This window comes from Pipra filicauda, unplaced genomic scaffold (genome assembly GCF_003945595.2).
Source record: "Pipra filicauda isolate LSUMZ 115617 unplaced genomic scaffold, ASM394559v2 scaffold16_size7369187_pilon, whole genome shotgun sequence".
Taxonomy (NCBI): domain Eukaryota; kingdom Metazoa; phylum Chordata; class Aves; order Passeriformes; family Pipridae; genus Pipra; species Pipra filicauda.
The window spans coordinates 4,675,279-4,703,163 of NW_024104207.1; the positions used below are offsets into that span (position 1 = coordinate 4,675,279).

The 27,885-nt window shown below is 34.7% G+C and overlaps 1 protein-coding gene across 4 annotated transcripts in view; it reads right to left on the reverse strand.

Annotated features, from left to right (window-relative positions):
- SIPA1L2 (signal induced proliferation associated 1 like 2) overlaps window positions 1-27,885 on the reverse strand; it is a 105,860-nt gene that overhangs the window by 57,482 nt on the left and 20,493 nt on the right. For all 4 annotated transcript variants that reach the window (XM_027721365.2, XM_027721364.2, XM_027721363.2 and 1 more), the window contains exons 2-6: window positions 18,013-19,719; window positions 11,701-11,834; window positions 10,040-10,228; window positions 5,592-5,766; window positions 967-1,070 (exon numbers count right to left, since the gene is read on the reverse strand). In XM_027721365.2, the coding sequence (XP_027577166.1) occupies window positions 967-1,070; window positions 5,592-5,766; window positions 10,040-10,228; window positions 11,701-11,834; window positions 18,013-19,477 (2,067 nt within the window). In that variant the 5' untranslated portion in view covers window positions 19,478-19,719. The remainder of the gene's footprint in view (window positions 1-966; window positions 1,071-5,591; window positions 5,767-10,039; window positions 10,229-11,700; window positions 11,835-18,012; window positions 19,720-27,885) is intronic.

The window sequence follows — 27,885 nt, forward strand, 5'->3', positions numbered from 1 at the left end:
TATTGATAGGGTAGGCATGAAGGATACAACTCAAATATGGCTTACCAATCAGTAAGCATTTTTTGTGTGCTGTTCAAAACCAAAGTGAGATAGCATCCTTATTTCGTGACAACCCTTCAAAATGGATGAAATTTTTTTATCTTGCATGACAACGCCAGATTATTCCAAAACTAACTAAATAAATCAACACTTATTTCCACAGACCTAGAAAAACACAGAGTAGCAGCACAGAAAGTTATGAACTACCATCAGTCTGACATATGAGCAATTCTACTGCTTTTCTTTTAAGCATTAGTACTGATATATTATACCAAATGTGCTTGTACTTTTTAATTAAGTAACAAGAATTATCTTAGACAGGCAAGACAGAGTAACCTTACTGGTGCACGGCACACTTTGGATGCTGTGCTGGTTTTTAGCCATCCTTAATGCATTGAAGATATTCTGAATTATTACTTAAGCAAAGGGAATTTTCTAGAAATAAGATAAATACACTGTAGTTTTCCGTCTTCACAGACACCTTGAAGGATACAGTTAACCAGTTATCACTAAACTGACATATTAGTAAACATTTCAAGAGCTGTAATATAAGGATTAAGTGGAAGGAATACTTTTAAAAATCTTATTACATGCATGTTTTAACCATAAGACTATTTTCCATTCAATGTTTAAAACATAAGTAAGATGTAAATCCAGTCCAAACTGAAAATAACTCATTCACCACAGGCAATGTTGCCTTTTAGTAATATAATGAACTGGGGCAGATGGGATAAGTTTACTGAATTATACAGAATAAAAATCCTATGAGATTTCTAATGTCTTAGAATATTTCAAGAAAAAAAAATACAACTGAGACATACTTAAATGAAAACAATTCAGTTTTCAACCAATATTACTAAAGAACCCCAACACTCAATGTCAAAGATTTATGATGTAAAATTACAAAGAAAAGCTAAAAAAACATACCTGTTGCCTGTTACTGGGCATGTATGGAAGCATTGTTGATACATGAAACATTAACTCATAATCTTTATAGGTAGTATAGAGGGAATGAGTTCCTGTCGAATCAGCTGAAAATTAATTTAATCGCAAGAAGGTCAGTAAATGAGAACATTCATACCACTTTTTAGGACACTATTCTTCGCATGCTATGATTTAAATCTATTTAAGCAATTTAAGTCTTTGTTTCAATAGAACAAAATCAGCTTGCATCAGCTAAATATCTACTCTTTAGTTTCATATTATGACATGAAGGGTCCTGTAGAAAAATGCCCAAAGAGTTTGCTGTCTCTGAGACCTAAATGATCTAATTTTGAATATATCGGCACTTCATGAAAAAGGAACAACAACCTAGCTACTTGAACATAGTTTTATATACTATGTATTTTCATTATTTAGTGGTTAATAAGGACAATTAATGAAACCTATACTTTACCAAAAAGGAATTGGCTACTTGAAATCGGACATTAAAATAAATATTGAATATCAGACATTTTTAAAACATAAAATACGTATGTAATACATTAAAATTTTCATATGAATTTTCACATATTTGGAAATTATTTAAATGCATTTCATATAAGATATTAATACTTTTGTTTCTTTAATTTAGAAAGTGCACTGAGTTAGCATTTCACAATGTTTACAGCAAATTAGATGAGTTTTACACTGCAATCATAAAGTAATCTTTTTTATTCCCCTTCTTCAATATGTGCAGACTATTTAAGTAAGTACAGTGAACTTTTAAAAAGTTTAACTTTTTACTTTAATGAACACCCTATTGAGTCAAGGCAACTACCAATTTTTCTTGTTTTCTTCCATGTTCACCCATTTTTTAACATAATTTTATGTTCTCTACACCAATAAACATTCTCCAGCACATTCTTTCACACACTGTTTAAGTTTTTGCTCTGTTTTAAATAGTAACTGTATTCCACAAATAAATCGATTGGTCATGTTAGTTCTGCAGTTAGCAGCACATAAATTTACACTTAAGGGTAAAATTTGGCAGCAACCATACTCTATCTGCAGCCTCAAATCTAAAACTAGTTTTGTGTGTATGTAATTATTAGCACATTCATATTATAACTGGGTTCATCAGGTATGTCTGCAAAATAATAAAATTTGCTTCATTTTTTAATATCTATGCAATACAAACTACAGTTGCATAAGAAATAGGAAGCATCATTTTCTCTGAAGTTTCTTACTTAAAAGTTGCTAAAAAAAGGAAATATTATTGCACTCCTCTATTTGAAAATCAGTTGAAAAGCTAATTCCATTATAACCTTTCAGTGGCATTTTAGAAAGTCAGTTTTGAAGAGACAGAAAGAGGAAATAATTTATACTGTGGAATATAAAAAAAAATAAAAAAATATTAAAAAAAAATCTGTCTAATCTACACTGATGTCAGCAATCCTACACTCTGACTCCATTTGTAATTAGATACTAAAGTCAAATTATCTTGAACAACTATTGCAAAAAACAATCCCTTTAAATACTTAAGTATTTAAGCCACCTATTTAAATACTTATTAAGAACCTATACAGTTTCTTAGCCTTAAAATCAATGCTTTCCTAATACAACATCCTACTTAGTTGAATACTTTTGATTCAGCACCTTGACTTTTGAAATGAGATAACAAATTTTTCTTCTGAAATTTAGTCCATTACACAAAGCTGAAATCTTCTAACTCAACACATGCTCTGCTGAAACACCTACTAAGGCCCACTGTGATTAAATTTACATAATAGTTGCTACTACAAACATTACTCTGCTGACAATTTTAGTGAAAAAAGAATTATGTCTGGGCTGACATTTTTGCACCTCATTCCTTTCTGAACATTTGTTCTATTTCACAATGTTTGAGAATTGGCTAGATCTCCTTTTAATTATGAGATATTTTGCAGAAAAGCATATTTATTAAACAAAAGTGAAACAGCACTATTCTCTGTAGATATAAAATTACAACATTTCCTCAATTTCTTTCATTGTCATTTCTCTGTTTACAGGTATAAGGCAATTAAACTGATACATAATCCAATTTATCTATTAAATAATCCATAATTATATTCTGAAGATTACAAATGAGAACATTAATGTTTCAATAATATTGGAATAAATTCTTTAATTTCTCATTTCCATTAGATTGATATGTTTTAAAACAAATTATATACTACTGAATTGGTAAAGTTTCACTTAATTTTCTTATTTCTTGATCCTGGGATTTGGAACTGCATGCCACTAATACAGAAGGGCAGAAAAGAGTTTATAGTTGACATATTCCACATGTTCTTCACAGTTGCTTGGTCTGGCTTGGATGGAGCTAACTTTCTTCACAGCAGCCCATATGGTGCTGTGTTTTCTGTTTGTGATCAAAACAGTGTTGATAACACACCAGTGTTTTAGGAATTGCTAAACAGTGCTTACACAGCATCAGGGCTTTCTCTGTTTCTCACACTGTTCCCTATCCTCGGAAGTATGTTAGGAGTAGCCAAGAATTTGGGAGGAGAGACAGCTAGGACAGCCAATCAAATTGACCAAAGACATATTCCATACCATATAAAGTCAAGCTTTGCAGTAAAACTGGAGCAGGGAGAGGGTTTTTTTGCAAGGTAGCTGTTGCTCAGAGACTGGCTGGGCATCAGTCAGCTAATGGGAGGTGGCAAGTGCCTTTGCATCACTTGTGTTGTCAGCTGATCATTGCAGTAGTGGGTTGGTTTTTTTGGTTGCTTGGGGTTTTCTGTTTTGGTTTTGCTTTTTTGTTTGTTTGGGGGTTTTGGGGCATGTTTTTTTTCCTTTCTTCTACTCACTCACTGAACTGTCTTAACTCACAAATTGGAGGGTGAGTGAGCAAGCAAGAGGTGGGGACTTGTCTGCCAGACAGGTCTGGTAACATTCTACTTTCTGTATTTCATAAGAAATGGACCAATTACTTACCAAAATGTTAAATAAACAAATTTATAAAGGAGAACTTTTTAAAGAAAAACCCACAGCTAGTCAAGCATTTGAGAACAGAAAGATTTAATAAACATGAATGCTATAAAAACTGAGCAAGAAGTATTACTGAAACACTGTGCCTACCAAAAATGTAGCTCCTAGAGATTAAATTATTCCACTATTCTGAACCTGCAGGCAGTCAGAACAATGTATTATCCAATTATAAATACAACACACAGTAATACTTGTTGCATAATTATATTTTAAAAGTATAACACAGAAAATATGATAATAAGGTCAGTATTTTACATTTAAAAGAATACTGAAGACTATATCTTTGTGAGCTGTCTTAATTCCATTCTGCTTGTTGCAAACTACGAGAACATACTATGACAGGATGATATCATTAATGGCACATAGATCTAATAAGACATTAAAATCATGTTACTGACTGATACATATACAGTGCTGATCAGCAATGCAAGTTCATACTGAAGCACAGCAAATACAGAAACTGGATTTGTTTGACAGACCAGCATATATTTTCATATGTACAAATTACTAGGTGATATTCAGTCGTGCTCTGACTGGGGGGGGAGGGGGAGAGGAAAATCCAAACACCCCTTACTCCTTTCAGTACTTCATCTTTACTTATCAATTCATTCTAGAAGTCTGACATTCACAGCATGTTAATAAATATTTCTACACATTAATTTGAAAAATTAGTTATTATTCTGTAGTGAAATAGGATGCAATAGTCTTTATCAAGCCTGAATTATTAAAGTGAAACAAACACGGATTTAAGCAAAAAGGTAATAATGTTATTAGAAATAAATGTGGTGCTTATACAGGTTGACATTATGTTAAAATGAAGCAGATGAATAACTAGATATCCTTAGATCACAGCTCACAGTGATCAGTTATCAAAATCCTGTTAAAATATCATTAAACTCGGAATGAGTTACGAGCAGTGAAAACAGCGCTAATAAACAAGTGTGCTAACATATCACCTTTTTTTAACAGCAATATTTTAGTTCCTATTTTTGCTACAAAACTCAACAAATTTGTACAATCAAATCTTTATACTGTTAGAGTTAGAGAAACTGAAAGACCTGAGGAAATGGCACTAATAACATAGCACTGAGGTAGATGAAAATTAGCAACCGAGAAATGATAACATGCTTACTCTGCATGTGTGAAAAACTAGAAAGCTGAGAAAACTTGATTGCTCCACATATATAAACATAAATGTGTATGTTGATTAAAGGGAAGCACAAAAGTTTAGCTGAAATAAGGAAAATGGTCCCTTGTCATGACTCCATATTTTGAAACATATTTTTTCTTTTGCCTTTTTAAAAATGATATTAAAGTGTAACTGGGGAATTCTGAAATATCACTCACATAGTATGATTTTAAATAAGTGTAAACAAATGAAATAAGTTGCTCTGATGTTCAGTTCTACTAATGCCCCTGAAAAAGTAAATAACTTTTCAGACAAGGTTTGATACATGCTCTTATCATATGCTTCATCTCCCTCATTTACCATACAATCTTACTAATCAAAACCCAAAGTGAAGAGTATGAAAAGACAACATGTTTTGCAGAAGATAACTGCATAATTACCACTTCTACTACAGGCTGGAAGCATAACTTACTTTTATTATCTAGCTGAGCCCTGTATTTACTGAATCCTTTTAGCCGTACTCTCTGGCCCAGTAGATCAAGGAACTCTTCAAAAGCTGGTCCTGCCATCTCATTGTTATACATTTCTTCCTCTGTGCTTTGGCCTGCTTTGCAGTAAAGGATACCAATCTTATGTTGAAAACTCAGCTGAAATTAAAAAAATAAATTAAAAAAATTACAGAAACAAAGGAAAGCCAATACTAGAATAAATATTAACAAGTAAAACATTGACACTGTTATAACCACTGGCCGAAGTCATCTGAAAGTGAAAAAGTAAGTGTTCTGACTTGGGAAATTAAATTATCATAGAACAAAAACAAAACAAAGAAAAAACCAAAACCAAACAAAAAAAAGCCTTCAACTCTTGAAAGAAAACTGGATTGGCACTACCCAAACACAGATAAAAGCAGTACATGAAGAATTTTCACTTTGTCATCTATAAAAGCACACTCCACTGCATGCTACAGTATGAGAACTTTAATTGGCAATATTTGTATAACGGTCTTTTTTCTCAGATTTACTGCCCCTCATTTCTACCCTTTAAAGCTCAGTGTAGTTCAGTTAAAACAGGCCCTCAGAATAGTAATTTCTGTTATATGTTTTGCCTTCCCCATAAAATCGTCCATTGTTAAACACTACTTCCCATTTTCAAAACTATACTTCAAGCTAGAAATCAGACTGCAGTGAAATAGTTTTGTTAAACAGGCTCTCAATTATGGAAGATTGAAGAGATAAATTACTTCTATACAAAAGTAAAGTATAAAAACTATAAACCATTAAGTATAAAAAGAGATGATTACTCCTTGAGCAGACTGTTGTCTTCTTAGCTTTTATGCATACTTAAACTGACAAACAGGAAACCACCATGTGAAAGGATTAGTCCTATTGTTCTTAACTGACACTTTCAAGAGCTTCACAAACTTACAGAGACCATCAGTAACACCAGATTCCCTTCAGGCATTCATGACTCAAATCAACTCTCAAGCTGTAGACTTCTCTTAATCAAACATCAGGATTAGTGTCCAAAATGTGTGTTATGCAAAGACTGTATATATTTCTGTTAGAGCAAAGGTGACAATAGTCTGCTTCTCCTTAGTCATATGTAACACATAGTCTGCCACAGTAAGTCTATTGTAAAACTCAAATCCACAGACATGCTAATGCACCTGTGTTTTACTACGGCAATTTTGAGGAAAAGCTACAAGATGAGAATACTAAAAGATGGAGCAATAAAACATATATACATGAAAGAAGAAAGTGTCAAAAATATCATTCCACAATTCATCATCCTTAACTTTCCTTCTTCACTAAATGCTCCATTCCTGTATTTGTTCATGAATATCAATATAATTCCAAACAGAAGTAAAGTATATCTCTGTCTTAAAAAACAACCTAGCATCTCATGGTTTAAACATTGTGCTAAGAGACATTGAAGATGAGGATCTGAAACTCACCAGCCCAAGACATGAATTAATCCTGGGATTTCACTTCATGGACAAGTACTGTAAATACTAGGCAATTTTGTACAAAGTGGATTCTACCAATACCACTATTGCTAAACAAGGCAGCAGCTGCAAGCTCATTTGCAGTAATCTGTGTTCTAGGACTACTCACAACTATGAAATTAGAAGACTTGAGTAAAAGAACTCTCAGCCAAGATCATGGGGGCTGTGCAGAAGTAGAAATCAAGGTACATTTAGAATGTTAATGTCTAAGAAAGAAGTATCTAAATGAGCTTTGGCAGGATCTTCTGATGCAATGCATTTAACTGGCATGAAGAACTAACAGAATATTTAAAACTGATACAGTTTGCCAGTTTTGAAATGGTACCACATGCTTATTCTTTTTAAGTAAATAATTGCAGATACGGTTCTGATTTCATTATTTCCAAATCAGAAGTTTTACATTTAATGTAACACTGACAACAATTTAATAATGTGTCATCACAAAATAACTTTTAAACCCATTTAGCTACTTGGGTATATGACGTATTAAAGGTGCATAGCAGTCCTTCCTGATTGAAAATGATAGAAATCCACACTATTGAATCTTGGCATTTTGTCAACTTTTTGTACAAATTCTTTATCATGCAACAACTTGTTGACTTTCATGTGAAGATTTTATATCTTTTAATAGCAAGGAACCTCAAGAGATTAGACACTCAAAAGCCACTAAATATCAATGCATCCAAAGCTCCTAAGTTCTTTGGTCTTTTTTAAACCTCATCCTATGGCCTAGAGAGAAGTAAACATTCCTATAGGGATGCAAGGGGAACCAGAAAGCATATAAACAATAAACAACCATTAGCAGAATTTGGAAAAGAATACTAGGGGAAAATTGGAGAAAGGTTTAAAAAAACAACTACAGTAGTAGATAAAGAGTTGGCTTTCCTTGTAAATTTACAGCCAAATTTAATGCTGATCATCATATGCCAAAATAAGGAAAAATGCAGGAAGTCAAGCATACAATTTACATCTAGTTTCTACTGTCATTTTTAGAGACAAATTTTAGCCACGTTTCCTCCAAAATCCATGTTAGATTTCACTGAAAAATTATGAAATAAGTAGAAAATGAAATCAAAACATCAAAACAGTCTTCAATCTGCTACGTAACCATGCAAACATTTAATACACTATTACACAAAATTAATATTACTCTGGTGACAGTATTAATCTTCTAGATCATAATCCATATTTTTTAATTAATGATATTTCAGCCAGTCATCATCTTCAGTCACCAAGCATCTCTTTTTGTATTTATTTGATTAATAAACTGAAAGCATGAAGTACATAAGAGGATTAAAAACAAAAATGGATCTCATGCCAGTTCCTTTCGCAGCTTTCTGTCTATGTTGAAGTAATTACCTCGTATTAAGCAGCAAATAAGATACATAATATTTTGTCAGGTGACAGCCCATTTCACTATAGGACTGAATTTTCAGAATTGATCACACAAAATAAAACGAAGTGCTATGTACTGCTGTTTCTCAAAATGATGAATTCATGGTTAAAGAATCACTTTGGGAAGTTCAATGGACAATCTACATTTCCAATTTTGGGGAAATATTTTTAAAGAGTTTGGAAAATATTCAGGTCAGGTCAAACACAGTCATACACAATACTCCCTAGAACATACTGCCCCTCTGAGAGTGAATATTATTTATTAGATTAACCTAAACTCACTCTGAAGTTCAAACAACAGCACATCGGGAGCTCTTGGATTCAGAGTTGAGTGCTTCTGATTTCCCTGTATTGTTTTACCAGAAGAACTGACTAACACAGGAGAAAAGGACATTTGTTAAAATGAACTTTCAATTAAAAGTCCTCCTTGAAGACGAGAGTGAACAAAAGTACTATAACAAACATACAAAAACTAGCTTAACAATCCGTCCAAAAAAACCAATTCTCTTCCTTTGACTACATGTACTTGGTTTTGAGCAATTGTTACAGCCACAAGAAAAGACAGAAGAATTCTGGTAGACACCACCAATGTTAGATTCAACCACTACATTTGAAAATAAATTAGCGTTACAAAATTAATTATACCACCATCATAATCACCTGGTTCCATCCTCTGATTGGATTTCAACAGATAGATACTGACTTTTGTCTAGAAGGTAAAACCTTCAATTTAAATGATCACTGCTTAAAAACATGGTTTTAAAAATTGATTTAAAAACCATCATAAGCCTGTCCTTCACAAAATATTCAGACACTATAAATTTAATCACTGGCTTTGAATGAAGCAGATTCACTCCATTGAACCCAATAAACATCACCATTTTCTGTCAAAATTTAAGCCATATGAATATTTCATTGCCATGCAGTTAATCCATTAGTCTCAATCACAATTTCAGTTGTATGAACCCAGAAGCATTCTATTCTAGTAAGACCACAACAAGTTAATCCTGTTATTTTAAAAAACAACCAAAAATTTTAGATGTAGAGACTTAATATGCTTTTGCCTCTTTACCTATGCACAATATTAATAAAGTGTTAGATGTATTTTCATGTGCATTCAACATGCCATTCACTTAGGAGCTGGACTCAGTGATCACCGTGAGTCCCTTCCAATTCAGAATATTCTGTGATTTGCGCACATTAAAGTGCAAATAGACTGTGAAAATCCCCTCTTACTGCTGTTCAAAGTTAATAATCTTTCTCTCGCTCAGTTATTTAAAGACAATCTTCATAGACTAATATTTATTTCCTTCAGCTGAAATGTATTTTGAAAAGAATTTGCTTAGATAAGCAAACCTCATTTTGTCAGTGAAAACAGACAAGTATCTCTAAAACCAAGAAACTGAATGGTTTGCATTAAAAATCCACGTTTTTTAACACTGCCTGCAAAATATTTAATAATTTTTTTATTCTATTTATCTAAGGAATAGTCTTTAAAAAAGAAGTCATGTGCTACATACCCCTTGTTCATCCAGCTTAAGCAGTTGTTCGGATACTTTGGGTGAGTTGGAAGCCTGTCTGAGGCACTGAATGCTCAGCTCTGGTATTACATACTCTAGTACCTCTTTGAGAGGCAGACCTCTTGCCGTGCCATGACGAGCAGTGGATGGTATAGCATCTTCTAAAATTGCTCCTCTAAGTGTAGTAAGCTGCAGTAAAGGTGAAACACACAAAACATTTTTAGCTCTAATACGACAACGACTCTTAAAGACATAAACTTCAGATTTTAGAAAAAGCATGGAAAGATGAATGGTAAGAAAAAACTTCCCATTTTAATTTTTTTCTAAATAGTAAAAAGATTACTAAATGAGTAAAGATTACTAAATGAGTAAAGATTACTAAATGAGTAAAGATTACTAAATGAGCAAAAGCACTCATTGGTTCAAACTTCAAGGGTTACCACCCCCTGGGGATTTACCATTTTATAATTTCAGGGGGAAAACTGTTTTCCCCCACCACAGGGACAAATATTTTTTGCGTAAAGAAATTGACTAAGCATCTTATTAATTTATTCCAATTCATATGAACATTACTTTTTTTGGGGGGGATATATTTTTACACCAGGAAAATTAAAAATAGTCAATTTAATGCCATACTACCTAGCAAACACAGTAGTCAAATGTGAGGTTGGACAGGTGAGGTAAGGTACAGCTAGTAGCACCTTCACTTTACCCATTCACCTATTTTTTAATCCATCCTGCTTTTTCTTCATTGGATTTGGCAAAAAGAGAGTGATTTCTTAAAACTGAGTCACCTGGATCACCTCTCCACACATACATACATACATACATACATGGACATCCCTTTTTTTGGCTATAAAATAAAAACCTAGACTAAAAAAAAATTTATGTATCTATTTATATATCTGTTTACAAAAGCACAAGAGCCCAGTGATATCAGGAAGCCTAGCTAACACTTCTCTATGCCCTAATCAAAATAAAAACCAGTAGTCCTAACGACTATGAAAATTTACAGTTGCTTGATACAATAATAACATTGTGTTTTCATTGAAATCTAAGGTAGTTGCTGTGATAAAGAAATTAGTTAGGAAGATATATTTAATTGCTTCAAACAGAAGTTATGAGACATGCCCCTCCACAACAACCATAAGTAAATTATTCTTTCAAATAAGACCATTATTTTTTTGAATGTATTAATGTTCCTTCCACAAATCATGTATGTAGAAGTATATAAAAACTTCTCACAAAAAAGCTTCTAAGAAAGTATTTTGAAGCAAAACAAAAAATACAAATAAGTCATTAGACTAGTTTTCATATTTAACACCTCCCTATTTCCCTACATTTTTTGATCTTTTATTTCTGTCATTAGAAACATATCAAGCAGCCTGATTCACACCTATCTTCAGCTGTTCCCTTGTTCTTGCAGTTCTCTTCAGCCAGCTTACCTCCTTCTGGGTGCTCGCTCAAAAAGACAAAAATTTTATGCAGTACAGAAGAGGAAACCTTTGTTCAAGAGCAACTACATTTACTAATGGTAGAACATCCTTTCCCCTCAGCAGATTTACTTTCAAAGTTAGAAACATATCCACAGTATGTAAACAGTATACTAAGCTCTAAGTTAACTTCTCCATTCCTTTGCAGAATTACTGAATGAATATTACCTCACTTGTCCTGAAAACTATACGATAGTTGAACTGAGATCCTTCTTTCTCCTTAGCATCTTCAACCTTTTCCCTCCGGATGCTGACTGCTACAGGTCCAAGGTTTTCATCTATTCCGAAGTAGTTCTGATGCTCTTTTGCACAAGAATTAATGAAGAGACAAGAGAATAGTAAAGTATGAGTTGCTTAGAAAACATTCATCAAATCTCAAAATATTTCTGCAGTAAAATAAAAAAAAAAAATATTATTTTTAATTGAGCTATGAGATCCGTAAATACATGGCTTGTTAACTTCTGAAATGTACAAGTACATAAATGACAAAATGCTAATTTTGATGAGCAGAATGGTCACTCATCACATAAATTACTGCAATTGCTACTACTGCGACATATTTTTTCTTTTTTTTTTTACTATGAAATTAATCATTTTGTTTGACTAGTTTGGAGAAACTGTATCTACATAAAATCTTCAATAAAAGCTAAGAGTTTTCAAACAAATAAGGTGCTGTGTAGCTTCCTTCATCTCCTTCAGTTTATTCTTATTCTTATTTACAACTTAACATTCAAAGCAGCAACTCAGCCTCAACAAGGGAAAACTAAGGCTAGTAACTCTTCAGTCTTTGATAAATAGTTAAATTCATCCTTGAGCCAACCATTCCAGCCTGGGAGACTAAAACACTATCGACAGAAGAGAAAGATCACATTAGAGACCATTTAAGGAGACTAGACATACTCCAGTCCGTGTAACCAAACAGGACACATGTTGAAGGAACTAGCCCATGCCACTGTAAAGCTACTCTTTAACACCTTTGAAAGGTCACAGTGAATAGTTACAGTCACCTTTAAAAACAGGCAAGAAAAAGGGTCTGGGAAGCCATAGACCAGTCTCCATAAACTTTACTTCCCAGGGAGATTAAGGAACAAATTCTCATGGAAGACATTTCCAAGCACATGAAGGACAAAAAGATGCTTGGAAACAGCCTGCAAAGATTTAAAAAATGCAAATCATGCATGACCAATCCAGTTGTTTTCTACAATGACAAGACTGGTTTTATGGATGAGGAAGGAGCAATGAATGTCACCTACTTGCACTTTAGCAATGCTTTTCACACAGTCTCCCATACTATCTGTGTAGCTAAACTTAAAGGACATGGTTTGGACATGCAAATTTACAAGGTGAACAGAAACTGGCTGGACAGTTGGCCTCAAAGGACTGTGATCAGTAATATGAATTACAATTAGTGGCCAATTACTAAAAGATTTATCAAAATTTGATACTGGAGCTGTTACTGTTTAATAGTTTTTTTTACATTATCTAAATGATGGAATGGAGTGCATCCTCAACACATTTATCTATGTGATCAAGCTCAAGGAGAACAGTTCATGTATTGGAGGTTAGGACCGCAGTTGGGTGCCACACATGAAGAGGAATAACTGGGAAGCTTTTAAAAAAGCAGTAATACGTGCACAGGGCAGATACTGAAATACATAAACCTTGCACTGTTTTACAAAAGCAGGCAAAGGAAAAGCCATACAGATAGAGTCCTACAGCTGCAGGGTGTCTGTGCTTCACTTCCCATTCTCCCCTTCCCCAGGCAGCAGCTGCTGCTGAGCTGGGACATCTGAGCTGCATGTGGAACAACTCAAAAACCACTGAAGTTTTCAACCTCACATATTAAAGCAAACCCTCACTTTGACAATCTGAAAAAGCAGACTGACAAAAACCTTATGAAGACCAACAAAGGCTTGTCTGCAGAACAGAACAAGCTCATACAACAGCACAGGCTGGGGACCAATGGCCTCAGGAGCAGCTCTGCAGAAAGGACTGTGAGCAACAGGCTGCCCAGCAGTCAGCAGAACCCCCCAGCAGAGGTAAAGGGGTGTCCAGCAAGAGCATACCAGCAGCTCAGGAGAAGACATTATAACCACTGTATTTGGCACTCTCAAGGCCATATAAGAATCAGTGTCCCATTTTGGACAGAGTGGGACAAGAGCAGCAGACAACTACCAAGACAATCAGGGAGCTGGGGCATATAACAGATCAGGAGAGACTGAATGAGACAGACTTCTGCAGCCTAGAGAAGAGCAGGTTAATGGGGGGAAATAACTGCAGGATCCCACTAACTGATGGGGGTTATAGAGAATGGAGAAACAGAGGCTTCTTCAAGGTACACAACGAAAGGACAAGATGCAACCATGACAAGATGCAGCCCCTCATCATGAGGAATCCAACACAGAAACAGGTTGCCAGAAGAGTTTGTGAAATCTCCATCCTTAGAGATAGTAAAAAAGCTACAGGGACAGCTAGAGGGGAATAGGTTCTGAGCAACATATTCAGAACCCACGTTCAAAGGGAGATTTAAACAGAGAATTAGACTGGATGACCTCCAGAAACAACTTCCAATCCAATTCACGCTATAATCCCATATTTCAAATAGTGATGAAGTAATAGACTAATTTCTCCTTAAAGATTATCTGGATTAAAAAACATTTTGCTAGCATTGTTGAGCTAGTTTGATACTTTTGGGGTTTTTTACAATGTATTTATAGAAACAGGTAAAGAAGTCTTTTGCAGAATGTCTTTCACTAAGGAGTTATCTATACTCTCAGAATGAATACAAAAAGATGAAGTCATCTCTACATAAATGACAGTCTTATTTCTCAAATGAAGTTTAAATTAGGTTTCCAGCAGCCTTTCAAAAATCTATCTATAAAGTATGTTGGTGGCTACAATCCATCTCCTCGTAGAAGGAAAATGAGCAGCAGCACATTACAACTAGCATCCTTTTTTTTGGAAGGAACACCTGGAATCAAAATGGCATGGACATGAAATTGTTTGCTTATGCTCACCAGCTACATTCCTTCCCCAGTTGGAGCATTCTACCTGCATGAATAAATACGTCATGGATTTCTCAGGATTTTTAAATTAAAAGTTTGAGCCTTAATGGGAAAATTTATCAAATGGAACTGGATTTTACAGACAAGACAGAGAGAAGGAGAGACAGAAAGATAAATTCAGAGGTCAAACACTTCCAAGGCCATAAAATCTCCCACAGTTGCATAATTCAGGCTTTGACAAAAGGCAAACTTCTCAGTTAGGATTCCTATAGCCTTCTATTCTGATGTAAATCTAGAAAAGGATATTACAAAGTTACTAGGTACCTTGGCTGGAGTATTACTGAGCCGAAAAATGCAAGCTTGGTAGATACCTGCTAATTTCTTGTACAATATGAAAGACACAAAACCAAGGACACTATTTATGTGCATTAAAAATAAAACAGATAAGACAGTTTCAGGAATGGGAAGTAAAGAAGTTGAAGTAAACCAAAGAATAGCATGGCAACTGATATTATGGGATTTAGGGAAAACATTTTTAATTCAAAGCACCGGGTTTTTTAAATTTCATAAAGTACAAACTCATTAAAGCTCATTTAAATGTATTTTTGTAGATTTAAAAGTATCAACTGGGGATAAAGGAAGAAAATAAGAGCTGTTTTCTAGCTGTTTAAAGAGAGATATTAAAATATTGTTCCAATACAAAAGTCTTCCTTGTACAAAGCTGAATTAATACCAGTTTGCTAAGCCTTTACATTTCTTCTAGGACATTTTTTCAGCTTCATATCAGCAGACACAGTAACATTAGAAAATGGTTGCAAGCCTCCCTCAAATAAAAAGCACAGTAATAAAAATCAGGTCTCGAGGTATTATGAGGATAATTGCACAAGGGAAAAGGACAAATCAATGACAATCAAAACCATAAGATAAAATAATATATTCTAGCTTTTGCAAATCTTAACTGAAAACTGAGAAGATATCTTCAATAAACATAACATATTTTACATCAGTCATGTCGGATTTGATTTTAACAATAGTTACAAAGCTTATAAATATGCAGTATAAAACCACAGCTCATTTCAGAAAACACTGAATTTTGAATCTCGTATTTCTTGAAAGGGACTGGAATAATTAGTGCTACACATGCCCGGGTGTTTCTTCCATGCATCTTAAAACAGAAATAAAACTTGTACGCTGACAAGTGCCAATTATAAAACTGTGAACTAAATCAAATATTCAGAAAGTTATTTCTTTTTCATATATATTTTCTTAAAGGCAAAGAAAATTGGTGCATTATGTACAAGTGACTATTGATTGCTATTTTTTTTTCATCTTTCCACAATTATTTTGCTAAATTCAACTGTGCTATTAAATCTACAATTCAATGAACAATCAGCTAGGAAAGCTCACTGTCATGGAAGAGCATCAAGTAGACCCAGTATGCATATAAATGTCACTTTTTCTTATATGGATGGTCAGGACAGCAGCAAGACATCTGGGTGCCCAACGCAAAATGTCTGGTTTATTTCCTCTAAAAAAATTAAATTAAATTAAACTTTGCTTAGGTGAGAACTATTTTCAGTTGGAAGTAATAGGGAGATCCCTTAAGATAATAGATATTCAAAATTATGGTTTTAGTTTCATCAGCATGTTTGTCCTGACTATCTGTCTCATAAGAGCCATCTGATACAGGTTTCTCTTGTGTAGTTTCTGTTATAGCTCTATAGAAAGATACTGCACAACAGGGCATGGCTTATATATCATTGTAAAAGTGAGAGGGTAACAATTTATTACTGGATATTAAATACATCACACCGTATTTACTTTTGAAGAACTCTACCTAGAGAATAATTAGTAACAATTCAAGTTTCCCAGTATTATACTATGTGGGATAAAACTCTGATACTATTTCAGAACAGAAATTAATTAAAACTAATTACACTCACATTAATTTTCCAGAAAGGTCATTAGGTTTGTTTATACTATATTATTTAAAGTGGCTTTGAGTACTCTTTGCATTTCCTTTTTTTAATTTCTATGACAAGATTTTTCTTCACAAAAAATCTACCCCACTTCAGCACTTGTAACTCAGCCAAGATAAAAGCACTTCACAAATAAATCCTCTTTCATTGTCTTCCCCCGTTCCCCCCTCATCCTGCCACCACCTCTATCCACTGACAATCTTCCTTTCATTTCTGTCTATGCCAATCCTTTCTTCTCTCTGCCCCTCAAAAAATATGCTACCCTTCTGTTATAAGTTTCCCTTCATTCTCTTGCACTCTCCCTCCCTCGACACTTTTCTTATACTTTACAACCTGCCTAGCTTGAAAGGCTTTTTGATCCTCTGAAATTACTGCCCATTCCTTTCTTAGCTGTGGGTCTTTTTCTTCCTCTTTCATGAGAGATTCAGATTCTTTTCTTTCTTGCCTTTTAAAAACAGTGTTTTTACAGTTACTATGTTCTCAGTGTCTATCATATTGTGAAAAATACTGTACTGGATCCTCTTTTGAGTGTCTTGTAAAGGGTTACAGAAGGAAGGAGTACAGTACACTGCTTATTTCCTGATGTCCAAATATAGTTAGAAAGTAGAGGAAGTATGATTTCAAGAAGACTCGGGCTGTAACAGTCTTTTAAAAACAGCAGTAGACCTTTTCTTTTCTTTTCTTTTAATAACAGCAAAAAAGATCTAGCTGTAATTCATGATTCAGAGAGGACAGAGGTAGGTATTTTGGGGTTCTCCCCACAAAGCCAGAGATTTCACACACAATTCAAAATGCAGTACTGAACACAGACTGTCAAAGTCCATCATAAAGTGGAAACAGTTTATCTGAATAACGATTAAAGCCAAGATAATCACTCTGCTGAGAAGAGTATCCTGGCATTTTTGCAGTGAGAACACATCCTAAACCAAAAGGGTATAAGGCTAGTAGAAAGGCATAAAACATCCTTCTTTAAGCTGAAAAACTAAACAGCATCAGAAGCTCTCTGTTTAAGGAGTATGCATGCATGCATACAGTATGAAAGGCCCCAAAAGACACTTGAAGACAGTAGAATCTAGAAGAGAGTCAGAAGTCTCAATAATAAAACCTTCTTCTTTGGAAGCACCTTCCAGGAAATAATGATTTTCATTCTGGGTATCAGTATTTCCAATGCATTTACCAGATACAACTGTCATTTTTTCCTCCTGCTGATCAAGACAATTTGGTTTGGAGGAGTCAGTTTACGTGCTATTTTAACCTTTCCTTAAATCACTTAATGAACTCACATAAGTATTGCCCAATTTTTCCATATAACCCACTGGTTGTCCAATATCTCTATAAAAGGGCAAGAACACAGGTTTAATTCTAGTAAAGAGTTTCAGGATCCTCTGGAATACTTAAGTCTCTCTATAGAGAAAAAAACCCAAAAAATAATCTTTACTAAACAACTTAAATCTAGTGCATTGCTATGTCAGAACAGTTGCATTAAAAAAATTTACCTTTTCCATAGAAGAACTTGCGGTAATAATATGCTCCAAGATCAATGTGTTCTATGATGTAACGCTTCACTTTCTCTCTGTGAATTGACTGGTTTTCTCTTGGTACTTCCAGTACTGAGACACCAGCATTTGTGCAATGGGAACTTAGAGAGGACTCAAAAGAACAACTTTCACCTGAAGAAAAAGATGCTGAATTTGCCCTAGAAAGTGCAATCCGTCTGTCTCCTTCCCCACCAGTTTCATTCCTGAAGTAAGGGCAACTCAAGACTAAATCATTGCTTTTCCCATCACCCTCATCAGCATCTAAATTCTCTTTTGAATTGAGGTCCTCTTTGCTTCCCAAAGGAGATTCACAGTTTCCTGTCTGGCCTGCTGGCATCTGAGTCTGTGATGCAGCTGAAGCCCCAGTGGTTATATTTTTCCTTTTTCCTACATTTACTCTGGTAGCCATTGCTTCATTTATGTTAAACAAAACGCTCTGAACATCATAATGTGCAAAACATTTCTGACAGTTCCAAGAACGAACATTTCTGTCAAGTCTATCATCCAGGTCTGATGAAAACTTGAAAGTTTCATGCTCACTTTTAACTGTTCGCAATTTTCTAAACAGAGATGTTTCTACCCCTTCTGATTTTAGTCTCCTCTTGAAAGACTTCTCCCTGTCTCGACCAATAAGCAGGGCACTATCCATATAATCCAACCCAGAAATCCTGACAAATTCTCCCCTGGAAATCTGCGCAGCAGCATGTAGACTCGGAGAAACAGTAGGATCACAGTGGAAAAACTCAGAAAATCCAAAAGGAGCAAGGGTTTTATGTTCAAAATTTTCCACTCGATATCCTCTTAGCATTGCAAAAAAATTTTCTCCAGACAAGCCTTGTCTATCAATTGAAGAAGTACTGCCATATTCCCTATGAAGAGCTGCTCCAGTATTTGGGTTAACAGCATTTTGGTCTAAAACATCTTCAGCATCAATATCACTTATTGTCACATCACTGTTGCTTCTTTGCCTTATGGGATGAAGTCCCCTTTGAGGGGAATGAACAAAAAGATCTCCAATTGAATATTTTCCCTCCGTAAATTCCAATTCTAGCTCTTCTTGCTGTCCATCACTTTGGTCATTTTGTCCATTTGGAAGTACTGAGCCAACACCTTCGTAACCAGCTGGAGGTCTGTTTTCCCAAGCAGCTTTACTCAATTCCTTAGAGCAATCCTTTTTAGGAGGCCATTCAGATACCCTTGCTCGAACACCCATTTTAGGCACAGCTGGTGTACCATTTGCTTGATTATTTTCAGCTTTGCTAGATGCATTTGAAGACACAGGAGGACCCATGCTACCATTCAAGGCTTTAAGTTTTCTAGCGAAATAATCATCAGATTGCATGCTTCTTGAAGACTCCCTGAACTTTGAGGAAGTTCTGCTTACTTTGTGCTTATCTTCTTGCAAAGACCTTTGATCACTCATGTCCAGTCAGTGGGAGGGGAACCACTACTATTGCATAAATTTACTGTTACATTTGTTATTACATTGTCTTTTATGGGCCAATAAACTACAATATAAAAATACAGTTCCAGTCTTTCCAGAAGTGCCAGCAGGAACCTCAGTGTACCATTTTTGCACAACTTCTGTCAGGAGAGCAATCTCAAAATATTTCCTTCAGTTCAGATGCATTCAGTTCAGTATTAATCCAGGCAAATTTCTTATATCTGTTCATAAAAAAAAACAAAAGGAAAAGAAAAAAGAAAATATATTAAAATGTTTACAGTCCATAACAGTAAGCTCCAATGTTACTCGTATATACATAACGGCCCATGAAACTGGATGAAACTAATGAGACGTGTTTTGTACCTTTTTCTATCCTCTGATTCCTTAAAACCCAACAAATGCAATAATCACAGTTTTCCGTGGGATTCCACAGGATGTGAGCAGTTTGAACCTGCATCTCTCATGGACACACCAGTACACGCACACTGAATAACACAGCATGTTTTGCCAAGCAGAACAGTCACAGACAATTCTCTCTGCATTCCTGCAATACTGACAGCAACTTAGAAACCTATTCTTTGTCTAACCACTGGGGTTTGTTTACATAACATTTAAGACACTTTTATCCAAGTTTTCTTGAAAATGGCTAATACACACAGGAGTGTTGGGGCAAGACTGGTACAAAATATAAGTAAAACATATAAAGCAGATAGGACCTTAGACAGAGAAATGTGTTTTGTCCCATTGAAAACAACATTTTAAAGAGAAGTAATTCCTCCACTATGATGAAATCAGTGAGTTAATGTACTTCATTTCTTTCCCCCCTCTCTCTTCCCAAAGGGAGATTTACTCACATTCCTTTCTTTGAAGTGCAAACTATTATTTAGTTGTGTAAAACAGTTACAGTTGTTTCTGTTATACTATACTCCTCTGGTTATTGTGCTAAAGAATGTGTCTGTTTTCTTCCACAAATAAGAAAAGACAGTAGCTCTATTGACAAGTCACATTTTGATAACAAAATCGGAACTGTTAGGATATAAAAATATTCTTCAATGGCTTTAATGGTCTTAAGAATGTCCATGACTCATGTTGTGAAGATTCATTTGCAGACAGAGCCCATCCTTTAATCTGTTGCATAAAAGCAGACTAAAATAAGAATCAAGACAGAATGTTATGTACTTCTTTTACAGATTTTTTTTTCCCTTGAACAAAAATGCCAACATAATGGTCTTTTAAGATGCTGCAAATAAAACTAATATGCATTTACCAGAGATTAAGAAAAAGACAAATTAGCCTGAAATAGAAGGTGGACGATGGGCAAAGGGATAATAATAAATTAAAATGTGACAGCTTATCTTCTTCTGCTTGTCAGAAGTCAACACAAAGTCGTGTTTGGTACAGAAACCTTTAGCAGTCTTCTACAGTAATGGGTTAATAAACATTTTAGACTTACAGTAGTATCATGCTGATATGGTTTGTATGTGACTGGTAGTAATTGGTGACAATAACAATACAGCATTGCACCTTACTTTCATTACATACGAATTCCCTGATGGTCAATGAAGACAATTAAAATAATGTTTTGGGTTCCTTACGGGAGTCCAAAAGATTGTTTAAACAACCTACATGTTCAGAGAAACATTTGAAAAGTGGCATATAGGATTTTTTAATATGCAAATACAACACAAAAAGAAAAATGTTGGTCATAGAATCATAGAACAGTTCGGGTTGGAAGGGGATCTTAGATCATCTAGTTCCAACCAACCTGGCATGGGATGGTGCTCTAAACCTACCCTCTTTGAGTTTAAAATTGTTATCCCTCATCTAGTCGCTATATGTCCTGTATGAAGTCCCTCTTGGCTCTCTTGTAGGGAGGCCACAATTAGGTTTCCCTGGAGCCTTCTCTTCTCCAAGCTGAACAACCCCAGCTCTCTCAGCCTTTCCTCACAGAAGGTGTTCCACCCCTCTGATCATCTTCATGGCCCTCCTCTGGACTTGCTCCAACAGGTCTTGTCCTTCTCGTGCTGGGGCCCCAGAGCTGGATGTAGCACTCCAGGTGGGGTCTCATCAGAGTAGAGAGTAGAGGGGCAGAATCCCCTCCATCAACCTGCCAGCCATGCTGTTTTTGACGCACCCAGGATACAACTGGCTTTCTGGGCTGCAAGTGCACATTGCTCAATCATGTCCAGCTGTTCTTCCCCCAATAACCCAAAGACTTTTTTGTAGGACTCCTCTCAGATACGTCAATATGCTTAACATTTTTGGAGCACAAGAAATATTACAAAGGTGATATACAAGTAATTTCTGTGTGATACACATTAACATGAACAGCTGACAGCTTTTTAATCATCTCTTAGATTGTTCTTTATACAATCATAGAAGTGTGAGAAACCTTTGCTAAATAGAAACTCTGAAGGAAAATTAAGCTATTCCAGAATCATCTTTTCTGTTTCTGCAAGTATATAAAAGAGTGAGAACACACAAAGTTCAATTTCACACACTGGGAAAGAAATTTAACTTCTTATTGAAGGTTGACTCAATTTTCTTTGAAATTACAGTGAAATATGTCTTATAGTCTTTCTGTCCTTTCCTACAGAAAAACTATTCATGGAAGTCATTAGTTTATGCATTTTTAAATAAAAAATAATCTCTTACAGAATAAAAAAATACATATAAGGTAAGAAAAGGCTATCCTGCAAAAATTTAATTCTTTTCTTCTCTTAACCCTTTTTCTGTGATAAGCATTTGTGCAAAAGTAGTGAATTGGATCAGGAACATAATGCAGGTTGAAATTAAATTGGAGATGAGGTGGTGGAAGGCAGAAGGGAAGAGTGAGACTACCACCCCCTTTATTTTGCATTCAAATCCACAATGTGATTCACTGTTTGGCCTCACAAACAGCTGTATTTGTGGAAGGCAAGGAGAGAGCCTGATGGCCACAGGAAAGCAAGACTCCTTTTTCTTTGGTGGTGGCAGCTTAAGTACTAGAGGAAGCATGGCCTGAGTATTTTAAAAAAAAGGTACATTGCAAAAGACAGTATTTAAAGAGAGAATTTGTTTTCTTTACAGTGTAAAGCTGGGGTGACAGAAGACCAAAGAAATGCCTGTTTGGAACTGTAGATTAATATCTTATTGGAAAAACTAATGCTTGAAGAAGTGATGCAGTATATTTAAGATATACTGTTATTTCTTTTTCTTAATCTAGAGTTGGTCTAATTGAATAACTCCTATTTTTAATATGACTGACCATTTCGGTAAATTCTGTTAACTCGGTACAACAGCATGTTCTGTCTGACAGCTGACTTATGCTTATGGATAGCACTATATTCTCCTGTATTTGCTGTTAAGATTTTTCTCTCTCCATAGTAAGAATTTACCAACTCACAAATATTGCCCTACAGATGTTGATACTATTTATTATACAACAAATTTTGTTTACTGAAGGTAATAAACTATTACTTTCTCAAAGAATGCTGCCAATATGATCATGAGTATCCTTCTCTTCAGACCTGTACAGCTCTCTTGGTCAAGCTCTTCACTTCCTTCTCTTTTCATCTCATCCTAGCACTGAAGAATGGAATCAGCGACAGATAAGGTCGAAAAAGAAAAGCTGGATGCCTACCCTGCTGTTGTGCTCCTGCCAATCCTTCCCACTAAGACTGCTGGATGTTATGCAAATAACTTAAGTTCCTTCCACACAGCTACAAAGCCTTCCTTCTGAGCTCAATACAGCAGCTGGTTTGTTAGCTACAGTTACAGTTCTTTAACATGGAATGATTCCAAGTTTCCTGGGGACCTGGATACTTGCCCACAAATGTTCCTGTGCCAGTAGCAAAGCAATGAATAAGAACTGTACTATTGGACTATCCTGTCAAAAGGAGGTTGTTTGGTAACGTTGCCTCATGTCAGCCTTGATAGATGGAAATGAATTATTTAAGAAGTCTTTCTGTGATCATTTTGTTGATCAAGACTTTGGAAATCTGCCCCTATTATTATGTAATGTTATCATCCTAAAAAGAATGCATAATTTGGATGAAAGCATTAATCTCTACTATTTATCAAGATGACAATTCCATAAACCATGACTCTCAAGCTCTACTAATCTTAAAAAATGGGAAGTGCAATTTGATAAAGTAGGAGTATAGGCTGGAATAATATGCCAAAAGCTGAAGATGAGACATTTAATTTGCATTCAATGGATTCTACACAGCATTTTCTGCGTGCTCACTCCAGTGAGTTTCCACTCGTCGAAGAAACACATAGTAGGTTATGTATTTGGCCAGTATAGTAGCAGAGTAGCAGTTGCACAATGGCTACTTCACGAGAATCTAAAGTCTGCAAGAAAATTTTGCCTTCCGGTGCATACTTGAAAGTGCAATGAAAAAAAAGTGTGCAAAAGAGAAATGAACATGGTTTCTAAGCTGCCTGTATTTTTACAAGTTCTGGACTAGATAACTCACTTAACAAATCTGTCACCAGGTATTATTTCCTAAAAATAAGGTTGCCACCAGAAAAAAAGTAATTTTTGAAAAATTACAAAAAATTATAAAATAATGCAAAAAAAGGTTTTTTTAATGCAAATTTCTAAAAACATACTACATTAGCAAATGTTTTTAGATTTACATATTTTTAATATAACTATTATTTCTTAATGATTCCTAAATAAGAACTATCCAATTTTCAGAAGCAAAGTGAGAGCTATGTCTGGTTTTCAAGCAATGCTACTTACTTGTGTGTTCAAGTCAGAAAATTCTGGTCACACTAAACTGTAATATCATATGACAGTTGATTATGATGTCACATGGGATAATTAATACTGCAGATAGTAGTATGAAAGAGAAAAATGAGTTCTTCATGGTTTTGGCGGGATTTTTTCATGCAAATGTATTTAGAAAACCATGATATTTAAGCATAATTGTCTTTAAATAGAATATTTCTTTCAAAGTTTTCCATGAGGCTCAGTGAATATTAAAGAATAACACTAACTATAATTGAGGCACTTGTTCAGATTGCAGCTGTGGAAAATGGATTGGAAATAATACAATGAACAAATTATGAGCACAGCTCATGAAAAATGTTTTGAATTATTATACATCAAATTTACAACTAAAGCTATAACTAGTATATTATAAATAGTTAATTCTCATATGCATATTTCACATACTTGAATAATATGCAGACATAGACAAAAGGCAGAAGAAGGATAGGAAGACCCTCATTTGACAAATGGAATTATAGATGAGCTCCTGTGTAGTGAATATTTGTGGCACATTTCCTTAGCTATGCTGTATTTCTTTACATTTACAGTCTCTGCTCATGAGAGTAATATCAGCGTAAAAACTGCAAAGAATCCTTTGTTGAAATAGCATAGTTACAGAAATGTATCCACCTACAATCATGTGGAGTGGGGGGGAAGAAGCCATAGCTAAGAATGACAACAGCCCACATGATTCTCAGTGGTATGACCATCACATTTCTTATAAAAAAGTGGAATTGCACTAGTTTTGGACTGGTGCAAGATTTAGGGTAAAAAAGAAATAACATACTCTGTTCTTAAAACACAGTTCCCTTCTTCAACAAAGAAAATATTTATGCACATAAATATTGAGACTGATGCAACAGAACTTTGAATTCCACATCTGTTCAGTGCTGTTCAATGAAAAGTGTTTTATTTTTGAGAGATCCCACCAATCATAACTGTTCTCCTTCATTAATAGGCTGAGAAAAATCTCATGACCATCTACAAGAATAAATGTGTAAGATAGAACATTAAACAGACCCCTTAAAAATGCTAGACTTCTTTAACTTACGGTCAAGATCCCCCACCTGTCATCTTGGCTTTTCCAGAGAAAACATATATGATACCTTTCAACTGCTAAAAACAATTCTCAATACTATGAGTTGATTTGGGTTTTTTAAAATATCCTACATCCATTCAGTGAAAAAGAATCACAAAAGATACACCAAGAAAGTGTATCTCATTATACCAAAGAATACCAAAAAATATCTATCACAAAGTTCCAGCAGCTTCTCTTTAACCTATCTTCTATTACTTTTCCTGAATATTTGGTCCTACATATTGTATCTCGATTCATGCTTTGTTTAATTAAAAGACACTAAGGTTTTCATCAAGCAACCTAGGTTATCTCTCAGTGAATATCAGTGTTTTATACAGAGCTATTATTGACTCTAACCTTACTGTCATTGATTTTAAACTTTCTGTTAGAAATAACCTTCTGTTACTGAAAAATAAGTTTGATAAATTTGTGATTGTTTTAGCACTTAATTTTCTTAGAATATTTATACCAATATTCTATTGTTCCACTAGCACAACTTTTGACACCAAGATGCATTAAGGCTAATTTGATTTCCAGAACAAACTGGATATCCTCCTATTCTTACAGGTCTATTATAAACAGCACAATTATGCAGCCTATGCAGAGTTTAACTATGAAACTGGAACAGAAGTTATATCTTATTCAGGTCAAACCATGTAAAGTAGTAAAGTGAAATCAATAGCAAAACTACCACTGACACACACACTGCGAATCTTTCATTTGCATTCTTCCAATTCAGTTCAGTTATTTTTAACTGAAATGATGAAACTTAAAATACAGTAACGCCTACAACATAATGCAATTAATGAGGTAAAAAGGAAAAATTTTAACATTGAAGTCTTAGACCAAAGAATTTTTTCAGAGAAGGGTTGAATAAAAGCTCTGACCACTTACTATCCCAAGGGGAGGGAGCACACAGGGGGAAGACACCAAATTCCTCGTAGATTATCATTATTAACAGATGCCATTTTTTGAAAGCCTCCAATAATTGCAAATAGAAATTATATACCTGTCAGTCAAGTTCTGGTATCAGTGAAAATTTAAAAAAAAAAACAAAACAGAATCTAAACTGTCTTTTTCTCCTTTCATTCTTTCTGTTCAAGAATCTAGGTATCAATGGGCAAGAATAACAAAAAAGAACCCAGTTTACTGAGTATTAAGTAATCTGTTCTCTACATGGAGACTAAAAAGACATCCAGAACATATTTTACATAGTATGTCAGACTGGATGATTCTAAGATATTTCCCCACCTTAAAGAATTTATATGTACTTATGTCTGTGCCCCAACACTTCATATTAATTACAGTCTCCTCATAAATAGATTTATCCGTAAAGTACTGATAATGCAGAATTTTAATTCTAGTTTCATCTTTGAGACTGAAGAGTCTTCAACCCATAATGACACAGATATGTCATAAACAAGATTCACACATATCAGTATGAAATATCAGTCAGCAGATAAACACAAATAAATTTTTTATAATACTTTATATATTCAGTGTAGATCAAGATCCTAAAAAGAATGGAGCAAAAATCTGTTTGCATGGCATGTACTTTTTCCTCAGCCAGTAGAACCTATTCAGGAAGGAAGTTCAGATTAGACAAAGCATGAATTATTCTGAAAGGGTAAAGATGAATCATTTACAGTTATAATACAGAAACATTGCATTGAAGCAAGTTCCACTCAAAACCAACAAAAAAGCAATTTTTAGTGGTCTTCTCAAGCAAGCTGGACAACCTCTGAAACCTCAGTAGAAACAGTACTGTCTACAGGCTCAGAAATTGTCAAAAGTCTGCTGATTCTTGAATTGCCCCTCCCTGATTGAATGCATGTATTCTCATTTAAATTGCATAATAGACAAGTCCGGGACTATTCCTTTGTCCTGTTGGAACAGTATCCTCATACAAGGACCCCACTGTACAGGATGTTAAATACTATGATAATCCAGTTGGTAAACAAAAAGTGTATGAAGTCACTGTCAGAGGTAAAGCTTAGAAAAATAAAGATTGGACCTGTGCACCACATTCAAATCATTCAAAGACAAGGAAAAGGACAACCAAGTGTATTTGAATTGGGATAACACCGAAAGAGAAATACAGCATCTGTAAACCAACTAACAGAAGTCTATACAGAAAGGGAAATATTGTATATTGAGAAAGGAACATATTACATGTGCTTCATTTCAAGTCAAATTTTTTACCTTCATGTTCTTAATATACATATACAAATACTAAAAATGCTAAGTCTGTCATGTAGTTCTTATAAAATACTGGCAGACACATAAAGCAACTCAGTGATTTAAAAGAGTATTGTATTATTTTAAAACAAAGAAAATAACATATTCTACCTTTTCCCAGAATTACTGACATCAGAAACTATCTTTTCTGTTAAAATTCTAGCTCAGCACACAAACGGTTATTGAAATTGCAATTGAAAAGCACTCTGCCCAAGAGCAGGTCTAGGGAAAACCAGGGGAAAAAAAATCACAACGAACGACCCACATAATACTACAAAATGTCAATTTCATTTAAAGAAAAAAGTCACACTG